Here is a 13748-nt window from a genome sequence, read left to right on the forward strand (position 1 = left end):
TTGTTTGTCCAGTGCATTATCTCCAGGCAAACATGTTACCGATATCCATTATCTCAGTCCTTTGTTTCTTCAGGACGCATGTATTTTTCACTAACTCTGAGGATTTTATTTATTTACTCGTTTTTATTTAGCAGACTTTCCTCTCCTGAATCTGTTGTAATAAATGTGAGTCTTTATTGATATTTACATTGTCTGGCAACTGGAGCTCTAATAGTAGGCTATTAGCCCTGGCTTTGTTTCCACCTGCCAATAAATTCTTCTTGACCACTTTCAGTTAATACCTGAAAAGTTTTTTTTTTGTTTTTTTTTCCCCAATTTATTTTCCTTGGACTTGGAATAACTGAGAATCCTAGGGATATAAGAAATAATTCAGTAAGTGTGTAAAATGATACATAATACTTTTCTTCATAAAATACAGAGCGCATGGGATACATATAGTACACTACAACATAGGGGTTTTATTATTGTTACTTAAAAAAAAAAAAATCAGCAAAAACTCCACAGCTTTCTTATATCTCTCTCACTATTGACTTTGCCTACTTCAAATTTTATACCATCCAAGGCCAAGAAAAGCCTTACATGTAACTACCACAGTATGTTCTGTATTTGGCAACAACACGAGTGCATGTAGTGGATAGCTACTAGTCACCAGAGAGAGTTTCTGACTTGGGAATGCACGCTGGGGACTAGAAATCTTAAGGAGTAAAGCTGTTCAGATACTTACGTGCCAGTTACTGAGAGCTACAATCTAAACAGAAGTTCTTAGCTTGTCTCTTTCTGAAAACACAAGATAGAGTACTATTCCTCTTCAGTATTCAAATTACAGGTAAGTAATCCACTTTTATATGTAGTACTGCAACTTGAGGAAGGACAAAGTAAGGCATGTGGTCTGATTATTAAGATCTGCATATAAATTTTGGTGTAAATGTGTGTTCTTCCTAGGAGAGAAGCGTGTCTACCTGTCACTGCCGAGACCAGGGGTAAGTTGCTCTTGGGACTGTTTTATATGTGTTATACATTCTGTTAACTAATTGCCTTCTTTCTGTATTGCATTTAATGAGGATATAGCAATGTCTTAGTAACACAGAATCATGTAGGTTGGACAAGACCTTCAAGATCACCTAGTCCAACCTCTGACCTAACACTAACAAGTCCTCCACTAAACCATATCACTAAGCTCTAACATGCATCTTGACTGGATGACTGTCAGTAAAATACCAAACTTTGTACATTTACTAACTGAATAATAAACATATTACATGACTAGTTACCCTGGTTTTGAGTATGTTTTAATAACTAAAGTTGTAGGTGACCTTTAATTCCTATTTTTTAATGTGACATTTTGTGCCACATACTTGACTCTTATGCTGTGTAATAATAAATGCCTGGTCACTATTAAAATAGTAAGAATACACTCAATGTACTGCAAAATAAGTCTTGGTACTCCGACTTTTTTTGGTGTTGATTTCTGAGTTGGCCTATTTTGAGGAATTGGACATGATTAGGCATATCATAGGCTCTTCGAGTAATGGGTTCTCATTTCCCTATTTGATCTTAACGATTTATAATGCAGTAAAAAAGGCAACACCAAATGTCCAGGTTTAGCTGTGAGGTAATTAATACTGTTAGCTGACTAACTGATATTAATTACATTATTTCTGAGAGCATTTCTATGTTAGGAAACCACCTAAACCTTGTAATAAGACATTTAACTTGCTTGTTACATACAAATTTTTCCACTGGGATGAGGAAGGGGAAGAACGATCTCAGAAGGTGTACAGTAAGTTCTGGGTTGTTTCTTTCTCTCCTTGCTTTCTCTCCTTAACCTGTAATGTTGAGGAATTTAAGTGTGAAATAGTCCCCATGTCTTCTGTTGTGCAAATCTTTGACTTGAAACACAGTATTATACTTCTGACCCTTAATGAAAAAGGGATAAGAGAAAAGGTCATCCATTTTAAATCCAACCTGCAGATTTAAATAGAATATAATTGTAGGCTGGGTGAGCATGGGTGATGTTGTGGAGTTAGATTTATGCAACTGTAATGTAGCAACGATTAAGGATTTGTTATATACTTTTAGAGCAGATAAAGCTATACTATGTGATTTTTATTAGCACTTGATCACTGTCTACGTATTAGTCAATTAATAATGATCTAAAGAAATTTGCTACAATAGGAACAGTGGCGTAGTTAAAGATTTGTGAATGGCAAGATTCCCTCGAGGCTTACTTGCAGGGTCCTGAGGGGGAGCAGTGTTTCTAAATCCAGTTGTGTGCTTTCAAAATAACCTCCCTAGAGTGAATTACTCGCCCTTCTCCCTTGTCGGCATTTGTCTGCGGATGAGTTTGTTCCTTGAGGAGTCAGCCCTGAGGCACACTTCTCCTCAGGGTACCCTGAGAAGCATCCCAGCGCTGGGGGAAACTGAGGGTGCAGCCTGTTATTTTGTTCCTTTAATTGCAACAGAGCTGCTTGTTGGTATGAATGGCATCCTAGGTGTCCTAGGTGAGGACAGAGCAGTGACAATTCATATGTGTGCTTAATGCACAGCTATGTTTTCCTCTGTAGCATTAGATGTCAAATCACATTTTAAAAGTTGAGTGGTAACTGCTCATGTGATTTTATTTTATTTTATTTTTTTTTACCAATTTTTCTATTCAAATAGTGTGAGTCTGGAGAAAACTACAAAGTTGACAAACATTTTGAGGTTTCTTTAATTTAATTTAATTTAATTTTATTTGTGGATAGAGAAATACGTGCTGGTTTTCTTGAATACCTTTCACTCAGCAGCTTAAATTTTTGCCATATCTTGTAGCCCAAAGTTTGTACGTAAATAGGAATCTAGTGTGGCTTTGTATTTGTTTCTTCTTTTAAGACTCTGCTGTTCAAGAAATATTAGTTTTAAGGCAATATACACAGTGTAGTCAAACTTAAATGACAAGGAGCATCAATTCATACTTTTTTTTTCTTTCTAAATCTTTTGCTGTGAGATCAGCTTGTCCTATCTTTAATACCTAGGCAGAATTACAGTGTGAAGTCTGGGTAGACATTGATAAGATTCAAAATGTTTAAAAACTTGGGGATGGGAAAGAGAAATGACATGACAGCTAAACTCAGAGCAGCAAATTGCAGTAGGAAGTTAACAGTAGTGTTTTATTTTTGCTCAGATTCCTCACGTCAGAGATGGAGACCACACCTGGAGCTTATTTATGATGCTATTCATAATGAGTAGTGCTCCTGCTCTTCACCCTCCGGCAGGGATTCCTTAGCTTAATTTGCCTGAGTATTCCCACTAATTAATAGCAGCTCTTTTTAGTTCCTCAGGCAAGGTTCTCAATCCTGCACTCTTTGTCATCCAACCTCCTCTAGTGGCTGACATTTACCTCTCCAAGCTACAATGGCAACTTTGTTCTTTTCATTTCCCTGCACTCCAGTGCAGTTTCTTGGTGTGGACTCTAGCTCCCTTATTTTTTAGTTTCTGCTCTCTTTGCACAGTGACAGATATTATTAGCACATGAAGTTAAAGCCTGAAACTACTGCTCTTCTACATGCAAGTTAATTTGCAACAAATCATATATTACTGTGTACATCTGTACAGTGTGCAAGTTTGCAAGCTCTGTCTTATCAAGTATTCCACTCACATCAGTACCACTAATTATTGTTTAATTTGAGCCAATATTTGGCTTGCAGTTAAACATATTTTAAATAGTTTGTGGCTTAAATAGGAGAAGGGAAGAAAAAAAAGTTCAGAATTTCAATATTTGTATCCATCTACTTCAGCAAACTGACACAGAATGACAGAATGATCAGCCACGTTGTCACGCCAGCATTTACATGGATTGTACCCTAGATCAGCTTGGAAGTTGGTTCAGCTGGTACCAAGTCATTGTCACAGTGGTGTCATATTTGTAGGGAAAATCAGCATAGTTGTATTTGATTATGACTATTTAGCAGTACCTATTACTCAGGATTTTGAGGATAAGGGGAAAAGACGGTACAGTGCAAGGAAGTAGAGAAGAGACATGAGTCTGAGAACTGTGGTCTCAGACATTTCAAGGTCTTCTCCTTGAAATGTTACCGTGTCTGCAGGCACAGACCCTGTCTGCACTTGCCATTTCAGAAAAACAGTCAAATTGGAACAGATTCCCAGCTTCTGTTGAGAAGGTTGTCCGAACTGCTGGAATTTTCCTGCACAGTCTGAGTATACACAGCCATCTCTTTTTGATTTGTTTGTAAAAAATATTACCAATTCTTTTTATTTAAAAATATTATTTTTTTGTTTGAAACAGAAGCATAATGCAAATCTGAAAGCACTAAAGCCAGTCAAACTAGATACTGAGGTAAGACACCATCATTTTTAAAAAATATTAAAAAAAATAAATCATCGTGTCTAAAGAATGTATTTTCATGTGTTATGAATATTATCATCCTTTATAGGAACAAGCAAAAATTGCAAAACTTGGATTAGAACTGCACCTGCTCACATCTGAAGTGGACTCTGAGACAGAGAAATGGGAGGATCAGGAGAATGAGATTGTACAACATGGGCAAGGCATGTCAAGTATGGCTTATTCCATGTATTTATTTACCAGGTAATTATGCTGCATGCAGTACGTTTCAATGGGCAGAAAAGAATTAGAAGCATTTATAAGAAATAAGACAAACTTATTTTCAGAGTATAAGTATCAGGGGACAGTTGGAAAGCAGCTTTAATTTCTGTCCTTACTGATCTTTGCTGTACTGAAGGGAATTTTTAAAATTGCCTGCACAATGTCAGCCTCTTTGAATAATTTAGGATTTTTTGATGAAAAATTAGAGGTTAATCTCACCTAGTAGTCCAATAATATTCAGTATGCCAGAGACCCAGATTTCTGTCCTTGCTCAGCTGATGAGGACTGAACAACTTCTGTCTAATTTCCCAACAGTGCCCTAGTCACTGAAGTATTTACATAATACTGTGAAACGAGGCTCCTGTAATAAGTTCTGTGAAGCATCTTCCAAAAGAGTGGAATTTTACAGTTCAGTGGTGTTAATGCTTCCATAAGTGGAAGACCTAAGACTTTCTGGGATAGAGTGCTTTAATAGATAGGTGAAACATTTTAAGCAGTAACAGATTTTTTTTTTTCTTTGCAAAAGCTCCTTGGTTGTTACCTAGCTTTATGGCTTAATTGCCTGTGGTCCGCTATTCATTCTGCGCCCTCGTGTGTTCGTTTTTAAGCATCATGCTGTCACCATTCAAATACGATTTAGTCCCTGTTCTTAGCTAGGAGACACTGAGTATTAGTACTTCGCTATCTTTACTGGTAGATTTTCTACTTTCAGTAGTTAAACATATTCTGTGTTTGATAAGATTTTAGCATGCCCTTTTTCATTCTTGTAATTTTCAGGTCCTTCTGTGTTTTGCAGAAATACTTCACTCTAGAAAAGAGCAGAGGTTTAGTTACTGGCACAGGGGGAGGGGAGCACACCACCTCTTTTCTAGCCGATAAATGAAATAAGACTCCTTTCTAGAGTCTACACTTAAAAGAGTGTATCAGTGTACCCTTCTTTTCAAATAGAATGGGAGGAAAGTGTTAGAATGCTAGCTACTGAAAACATATTGCTATTGCAGCATGCAGGTTTGTATTAATGAAAGAGCTCTGAAATGAAAGAGCTTTTTAAATACCTATGCAGAGGTGCTTTGTTCGTTTATGGTGCCAAGTATTTATTTATTTATTTATAATAGTTACATGGAGCATGCATGTTAAGAGAGTAGGCATTAAGAGATGTATCAAGAGGACGAGTACAAACCATCCAACAAAGATTTAGGGATCACATCTGCCTTGTGGTATTACAAATGTGTTCCCATCTCCCCCACACCTGGTGTGTTTGTGTGAGAGACAGAGAATATAAATTGTACAGGCAGCCAGCAAAATATTCTGTAGTCTATACATGGCATGTATTCTGTTTTCATTGTTTCCACAGAGGAGAAGGACTTCTGAAAACCACTCAAGATTTATTTCATCAAGCAGAGGTAATACATTTATAATGAACTGGGAGTTAGGGATTCTGAATGAAGAACAAAATGCAACTTTAACTCTTTGATTGTTTATACATGAGTACGGAGTATCAGAAATTGACTGGCAACTGTACAACTTATGCTGTATGCAACAGCATAACTCTGGTACTTTCTGAAAGCTAACATTCCAGTGTTCTGGTGGGACCTTATTTAAGACATGACTTAATTGAGATTCCAGTTAGGACTGGGAAATAGTGGCCTTCAGTGCAATAGTATTCTTTAGTATTCTTCATTGTGTCACTTAGTTTAGTCCCTGATAGTGCTAACAGATACTCATCCTAATCTGAGCAGCAGTATTGGGAAAGGAAGAAGATGCAAAAATATGAATGATACAAACAAAAAGACAAGGGACCAAATGAGGGAGTGTAGTGTGATGTTTCCAAGGTATGGATGTTTAACAGGAGACCAGTTTCCTGTGTTAGGACAGTAAGCAAACATGGCAGGGTATCATCTAAATACAAAATTTTTGTGAGCTGCTCCAATTCAAAAAATGTTTTCCATATGTAAAGGGAAAAACTTTTGAAACTTTACATATGTGGGAGAATGGCAATGTGTTAGTGTAGGTTTTTACTTCAGAAATCACTTCAAACTTGTTATTATAAATGTATGTATCTCACACAACTATTTCCTGTTACCCTTTTAGAGTACACTATTTATTAAAACAAAAGGGAAAAAGACCGGTGGTTCATTTGCTTCACTTTTTTTCTTTTAATGTGTTTTTTTTAACACTTTCAGATTTTTGCAACAGAAGGCATGAAGCTTGCTTCAGCTTTTCAAGCCTTTTCTGATCAGGTGACGTATGACAACTGAAAAGCCCTTCAGATTATGATTTTAGTGATAGAACTTAAAGGCTGGTTGTTTTGTCTTCTCCATTAACTTAATATTGGAGTCTAACAGAGTGGTTTTGTCTTCTTAAAACATACTTCAGATACACAATGACGACAAACCTTTGCTTCTGCTGGAAGCTGAAAAACTGATCCCTATGTGCAAGCAGCTCCAAATAACAGCAAAAGCTTCTGTTCAGGGTAAAAGTGCCATATTTACAAAGGTAAAGTAAAAATTATATACATTTCTGAGAACTTAACTTGTTTTGAAATACAGTATCTTAGTAATTTATGCTCCTGATAAAACATGAAACAGTTAATGATAACTGAGTTTCTTCAACTGACAGGTCCATAAAAATTAACAAGTACAAAATTTTACATTGCAGAAGCATTTTTCTGCAATGCAATATATCCTTGTTGCTGTTCCTTATGTAGAAGAGGAATTTACTTCAACTTGAAGTATTTTGCACTTAGCATGGTTTGAGAAGCTGATGTGCAAAGTAAAGAGGAAGAACAGTAAGAGCTGTTCCTCTTGATGAAAATATTTTGTTTACTGTCTCACTGGTCACTGTAACCGAAGCCATTTACTGCAGTATCCTGTGTTAGGAAAGGATGTTTTTCAGAACAAGGGCAACTGCTTTATGGACTTTTTTTTTCCCCCACTAGCAGAGGAGGGCTTCAGTGAAGTTTATCCTGACCTCACACTGAGAGTTTGAAAGGAGGCAAAATACGATACGTTGGCACCCAGTATATGTGGAAGCCTGCAGATGGATAGTTTGAACAGTACTCCCAGGCTTATGTGACTATTTTCTTAAGGGAGCATGGATATCCAAATTTTGTCTAACTGGCCCAGATTTATCATTAATATTAATGTTTTATGGAATGGTTTCCTTACCAGTAACTTACCAACTTGTAGAGTATAAGAATCAATATAATAAATAAAACAGTTTTTTCTTTGTTATTGTTAAAAATAGTGAAACTACCATTTGGGTTTTGGATCTCACTTAATAAAAGATATGGATTTCACTTTGGATTTCATTTAGTAAAGAGTTTACAAAAAAAAAAATAAAAAAGGAAAGTTGTCCACAGACTTCCACTACATTGCTTTTTACTGCTGAGAACACTTTTCAAGGAACTTGTCCACATCTCTCTCAACTTTTACCCACTACGTAAATAGAGGTTCTGGAATTTTATCATGGTGAAACCGAGAATTCTCAGCTGAATAATATGAGTTGGTATTTATCTTACTGTAAGCCACATAACTTTATTTATATGAATTATAGTTAAGTGTAGCTCACTAAGAAGTGCACAAAGCATTAACAAAGGCAATTTGTATTACCACCACTAATAATTATTGTTATTCTCGTGTTATGGATGCTTTACATAAACATAAATTCCAAACCCCAAAGACTCTACTCATGAAGAAAGAGCCTATTCTAGACTGCCCATTTTTTTCTGCTATTACTCTTTTTTTTTTTAATATGTAAACTTACACATAGCTGCCATAAAAGTTTCTGCATTGCTACCATAAGTAAATCTACAAATCTGAGTAGTGATTAGAGGTCAGGCTTGTTAAGGAGCAGCTTAAGGAGCAGCAGTGGGATCTGTTTTTCTGTGCAGCTGGGTGTTTGTTTCCAATTAGCCATGCAGGAGATGTTTCAATTTCGTGGGAGGGACAGCTGAGTTCTGAAAGGGGCTGGACCATCCAAGCTAACCAAAAACGAAGTCAGCACCTGAGATCTACTGGTTGGTTTGTTTTACACTCACTAGCTAAACTAATCAGGAACTCCAGTCTCTTTATAGCTCCGTAGTGCTGAAAGGCTATCAAATCAATGTTTCTGAACAGCCCAAACTTGTGAGCTGTGCTGAGCATTATACATAAAGCTTAAATTCAAATGGTTCAAGATTTAGTTAACCTTTAGTATAACTCATATCATGGTCAAGGTAAGGCTTACATGTCACACTGCTTTCTAAATCTTGCTGACAGGATGTTGACCAAAATAAATAAATAAAATTGTGAAATACATACATTACTCTCTAATACGGTATTATTTTTAGTTCTTTCTCCTGAGCTGTGTGTCATTCTCTTGTTTCCCAGCCCAAGTCTCCCTTTAACAGAAGGGATGCTGTTGCTTTATGAGCAGTAGAAAAATCCAAAATGGCTAGGCAAAACTTTCTGATCAGAAGAGATATTTACGAAGGACAAATGTTATCCCTTCAAGCTCAAAATAGATTATCATCTTATGTACTAAATAGTTGCCTGAAAAAAGTAATCAGTGGTCTTATTCTACTGTACTTGCCTTGTTTAGGTTGATGCATGCATTCAGAAAACAAGGAACGTGATGACTCTGTTATGTCAACTTCTTCCACTTTGCAGCAAATTAATGAGAAAGGTACTTGATTCATCTGCAGTATTTTAGTTTTTTCTTGTTTGCTTTTTGTTCGTTCATGTTTTTAAAAATAAATCTTCTTTTTATACAGAATAAAGCAGGAAACGGCTATCTTAAACCTGCTCCACCATGGAGAGAAGACAGAATAAGAACCGGCACAAATGCACATGCTCCAGAAAGGAGAGCTGAGACATTTGGCATCAAATCTTTGGAAAATCATGTAACAAACATGACGTTTTTAGAGAGCAAGTAATTATAGCACTTAGAAATGCAGGAACTGTATCAGAGAATAACACTTGCTGAAGTTTCAATTTTGCTTTCATTTGTGGAAAGTCAAACCAGGTTAATCTGAATTAAAACCCTTGACCTTTGTCACATCTAATAGATGTCCCTAACAATTACAGCACCAACTAGTGTAATCGTTATATATTTTTATAATGTGAATGAATTTCCTACGCTCGCTATCAATACTGGTTTTGTAGTTAATGCTTCTGAATGTCTTAATGGATGTTCCAACCCAAAGATGCTGCTAATAGACAGTTCACGTAAAGAACCTTGTGCTCAATATTCTATCCATGTATGTAACACTACTGCTGAAGTCTGTAAGCTCATCTCTGGCCTGCTTCAGTCTATGAATTTGTAAAGCCCAATCAGGAATATAGTCTGAAAGGCTGTGGCCTAAAGCACTGAAATGTTACCTTAGTTTTGAGTTGTACCTGCAATGAAGTATAGCCCTAGGAAAAAACACTCCTGCAATAGCTCAACAACGAATCTTAATTTTGTTGGCATGATTCATTTTTCCCAAAGTATACTTCTAACTCATTAGTACCCCTGTCTCAGTACCTTCTTCTTTTACTATCTTTATTTGTAGATAGCTGTTGTTGCTTCCTTTTTGATTAAAACTTACTGAGCAGAATTTGAATCGCATGTGGAACCACTGAAGTATTATGTAGACTTTATAGCATATAAAATTGAAGTAAATAGATACTGATTATAACAAACTTCTGTAGAAAGGGCATTATTTGACTTTAGAATGCTAGGAACACAACCTGGTATGAAATACTTCTTTTCAAGTTTATCTGTTCTTTGTATACAGGCTCCTGTTACATTTTATTTTCAGTTCACCTTTGTCAAACTTCATGCCGTATTAGCTTATCTAAATTACATGACAACTAAATTACGTGATTCTTCTGTATTATGCTTGCACTAAGCAGAAGTAAAGAAGCCTGTGGAACACAAATATTCTCCAAAATATCAATCTGTGGTTATTTAAAACCTTGTTGTAGTACTAGAATTGAGGGGAAAAAAAAGAAAGAAAATTTTCATATACAAAACGGACTGTTTTATTCTTGTGTGAAACCAGTGTTTTAAGTTCCATGTTTAAAAACAGACACACAGGCCTTTTAATCCTATGAAAGTTACAGTGTCCAAGAAACTTATTAAATATCAAATACAGATGATGCCTGTGTAATTAACTTCATGCAGAATTATTATGACGTTTCAACAAAACCTCCTCATATTCCTCCTGCGTCAGAAGTCCCTGAGTTATACTCTTGCTCTCTTCAAATTTGGGTAGAACCACTGCAATGTATCCCTCAGTTGATGGCTAAAAAGCAAGAGTGAAGTTAGTAGTAAAATAAAGGTTAGAAAATAAGAAGTAAGAAAGTTTCTTACCTTTTCTTGCAAAATAGTTGGATTGCTAAGAATGTTTTCATTCACTTCTATCAGTCGTCCTCGTATACAACTGTAAAAGTAGTTAGAGTCAGTAAATGTGCATGGTATGTCAGGCTGGGGGGCAGAGGAAAACATCCTTACCTATAAATGGTGTACTCTTCTCCATCTGTTGAGGATATCCTGCACAGTGGGGCAAGTTCTGTTAAAAACTGAGCTCCCTGCATTTGAAAAGAAAAAAATAATGTATATATTTATATATATATACACACTTAATTACACAGGCCTTCTAAGATACCATCAGCAACATAACAAGTTTGTAACTTGCTCAGAACAAAGCAAGGAAGTGGGATAGTTACAGCTCATTGCAAGTTATGTATTTATGCTTTCCTACTGAAGAGATGATAACTGCGTGCACAAATAGAAGCTTGTAAAAGCTTACAAGTTTACTTATAACTGATTCTTGTGGAATAACAGATTTGTAGTTTAAAGAAATTAGAATAAGCAAAAAGAGGAGGAAAATATAGCTCAGTTAACTTTAGCATAAGCAGTTTTAACTACACATTTGAAAAACCACCAGGAAAAACTGAACTAGGCCATCTGCTGTCTAGGTCTATTTGACAAAAACAGTAGTTTCCAAATGGCTTGGCATTTTGGTGAAAACAGTTCGTGTTTTTTTTTTTTTTTTTTAATCTATTAAGGGATGTTTAAGTAAGTCCCTCTATATACCACAACAAAATGACTTAAGAGACTATTAACATTGGTTTGAGCAACACTGGAAACCACCAAAACTGTATGCTGTATCATCACTGTAACACCCTGGTCAGGATGCTCTCTCTCTCTCATCATAATTATTTAACTAGGGAGGGGCTTAGCAAGTTACCTTTGTGTTTTATTTAAATTTCAATTCTAGAAAAGACAGAAAGTTTCAGGCAGTTTGAGAGACTAAAATGAAAGCTAACCAAATCAAAAAGACCTACCCTTTTTGACTTCCCAGAGACCTTATTCTGAAGTCTGCTACAGTTGGGGCTGATTTGGTAATTAATACTTTTAATTGTTTTTCCATTTTGAAGAAGAGGGTGGGCTTCTGCCAAGGTGATGACACAGATTCTGCAAGAAGAGTTATAATTATTATGCTGCAGTTGTGAAAAGCCATGCCCTTATGTACTCAAAGCAAGCTCCAAAACTTTCTCTGCCAGTACTGGTAGGATTGAAAACCAAGACTGGGACTTCACTTGAGCTTCTAGTCTGAAATACTAGCAAGACTTCCGCTGCTGGATACTTGATCTTCCACGGTATATAGTAGAAGTTTAGTTCTTGCTGTAGTTTAGTAGGGAAGTTCAGGTGATAGTTCAGCTTACTGCAGTTGGGTCACTGAGCAGGCACCCAGTGGACCCAACAACAGCATGGGGGTTGCGCAAGGTAACGTACAAAGCTATTTACCTGAGCTAATGATGAAGAACTTACAGTAATTATTGCCTGTGTATAAGACAGAGATTTAGTTTCCTACTCAGAAAAATGTCAGCTACTGGAGCTCATTGAACAAGCTTTCTTCAGGGCATCTTACCTGAAGTGAGCTGTACCAAACAATGAGAATTGAACTCTGACCTAAAGCAACCCACAGAGAAGATGCTTCATTTTGAGACACTAGGCTGTCATCAAAAACCAGAAAACTTGGTAATTACACAGAACCAGAGCTTTTATGCAGCGTTGCACCCTATGCCAACACACTTGATTCACTTCTATGGGGACTGTTGAAGTAGTCACTTCAAGAAGCTGAAGTAAAGCTCAGTTTGCTTTTGAAGGATGATGATGTAGCAGAAGGCAACACTTCTGGGAATAGCCAAAGGTGAAGCTGGGGGCTGTCAGTGGTCCACCTGTGAGCTGGGCTTTAGCTAAACCTGCTGCTCACCTCACGTCGTGTATTTTTCTAAAGGCTGAGAATTTCTTGTCACAAAACTGGGGCGCTTAAGACAAACCCAGCTGCAGAGCTGAGCCCTAACTCCCCCCCTATTTTAGACCCGCACTTAATGCACGAAGCCCACAGCTGCAGCGCCGGAGCTCCGCAGGGTCTGGGCGAGCAGCTCCCACAAGGGGGAGCCGGATCCCGGCGAACAGGGGCACGGCGGGCCCGGGAAGCTCCGCAGCAGCGCAGAGGAACCAGAAACGCCGCTTCCTCTCGACCCTGGCCGCTTCCTGCGAAGAGGAGGAGGAGGATGTGCGAGCTGGCACCTCGCCATTAGCGCTGAGACCTCGCAGTGCAATTCAGGAAGGGCTTTTGCGATGCTAAGAGGCACCAAACCGAGCCCATAAGGGCCAAGAGGATGTTTTACCCAGCACCCACACCCGGAAAGCCGGGCTCCCACAGCCCGGAGCCCGCGGCCACTCGCCTGTTGGAGTGCTGCAGCACGCAGAAGTCCTCGCACGGCCGCCCCTTCACGTCTGCAAGAGGCCACAAAGAGGGGTGAGGCGGCGGGCCCGCTGCCCCGGCCCCCTCCCTGCAGCTCTCCCTGCGTTGCTCCCCGCGCACCTGGCTTGTACCAGCGGGTGAAGTACCGCGCCGCCCCGCCGCCGCCGCCCGCCCGCCCCGCCGCCATCTCGCCGCCCGCCGGGCGCAGGCGTGGGGCGGCCCCGCCCCGGTGCCACAGAGCCCGCAGCGGGAGGAGGGGGCGAGGCCCCGGCACAGAGCAGCTGGGGGAGCCCCAGCCCTGCAGGTGCTCAAGGCCAGGCTGGATGGGGCTTTGGGCAGCCTGGGCTGGTGGGAGGTGTCCCTGCCCACGGCAGGGGGTGGAACTACACGATCTTGAAG

The 13748-nt window shown here is 38.6% G+C and overlaps 2 protein-coding genes across 2 annotated transcripts in view; one reads left to right on the forward strand and one right to left on the reverse strand.

Annotated features, from left to right (window-relative positions):
* Positions 1–10508, forward strand: part of CTNNAL1 (catenin alpha like 1) — a 53447-nt gene extending 42939 nt beyond the window's left edge. Inside the window, exons 12-19 of the mRNA XM_068671247.1 lie at positions 943–980; positions 4286–4336; positions 4434–4588; positions 5961–6009; positions 6790–6846; positions 6983–7102; positions 9188–9271; positions 9360–10508. Of these exons, the coding sequence (XP_068527348.1) occupies positions 943–980; positions 4286–4336; positions 4434–4588; positions 5961–6009; positions 6790–6846; positions 6983–7102; positions 9188–9271; positions 9360–9521 (716 nt within the window). The 3' untranslated portion in view covers positions 9522–10508. The remainder of the gene's footprint in view (positions 1–942; positions 981–4285; positions 4337–4433; positions 4589–5960; positions 6010–6789; positions 6847–6982; positions 7103–9187; positions 9272–9359) is intronic.
* A 79-nt stretch (positions 10509–10587) lies between these two features.
* Positions 10588–13691, reverse strand: ABITRAM (actin binding transcription modulator). The gene is made up of 6 exons (XM_068671252.1): positions 13470–13691; positions 13330–13381; positions 11920–12049; positions 11084–11160; positions 10943–11012; positions 10588–10874 (listed from the first exon to the last, which is right to left on the reverse strand). Exons 1-6 carry the CDS (start codon positions 13534–13536, stop codon positions 10746–10748), a joined length of 525 nt encoding a protein of 174 aa, XP_068527353.1. The 5' UTR covers positions 13537–13691; the 3' UTR covers positions 10588–10745.
* Between the last annotated feature and the right edge of the window lie 57 nt (positions 13692–13748).

This window comes from Anas acuta, chromosome 2 (genome assembly GCF_963932015.1).
Source record: "Anas acuta chromosome 2, bAnaAcu1.1, whole genome shotgun sequence".
Classification (NCBI taxonomy): domain Eukaryota; kingdom Metazoa; phylum Chordata; class Aves; order Anseriformes; family Anatidae; genus Anas; species Anas acuta.

Coding starts and splice junctions, on each gene's coding strand:
- ABITRAM (XM_068671252.1), bottom strand. CDS start 13,536: ATGGCGGCGGGGCGGGCGGGCGGCGGCGGCGGGGCGGCGCGGTACTTC. Junction 12,050..13,329: donor GTGCTGCAGCACTCCAACAG/GCGAGTGGCCGC, acceptor CTCTTCTTGCAG/AATCTGTGTCATCACCTTGG. Junction 11,013..11,083: donor GAAGAGTACACCATTTATAG/GTAAGGATGTTT, acceptor CTACTTTTACAG/TTGTATACGAGGACGACTGA.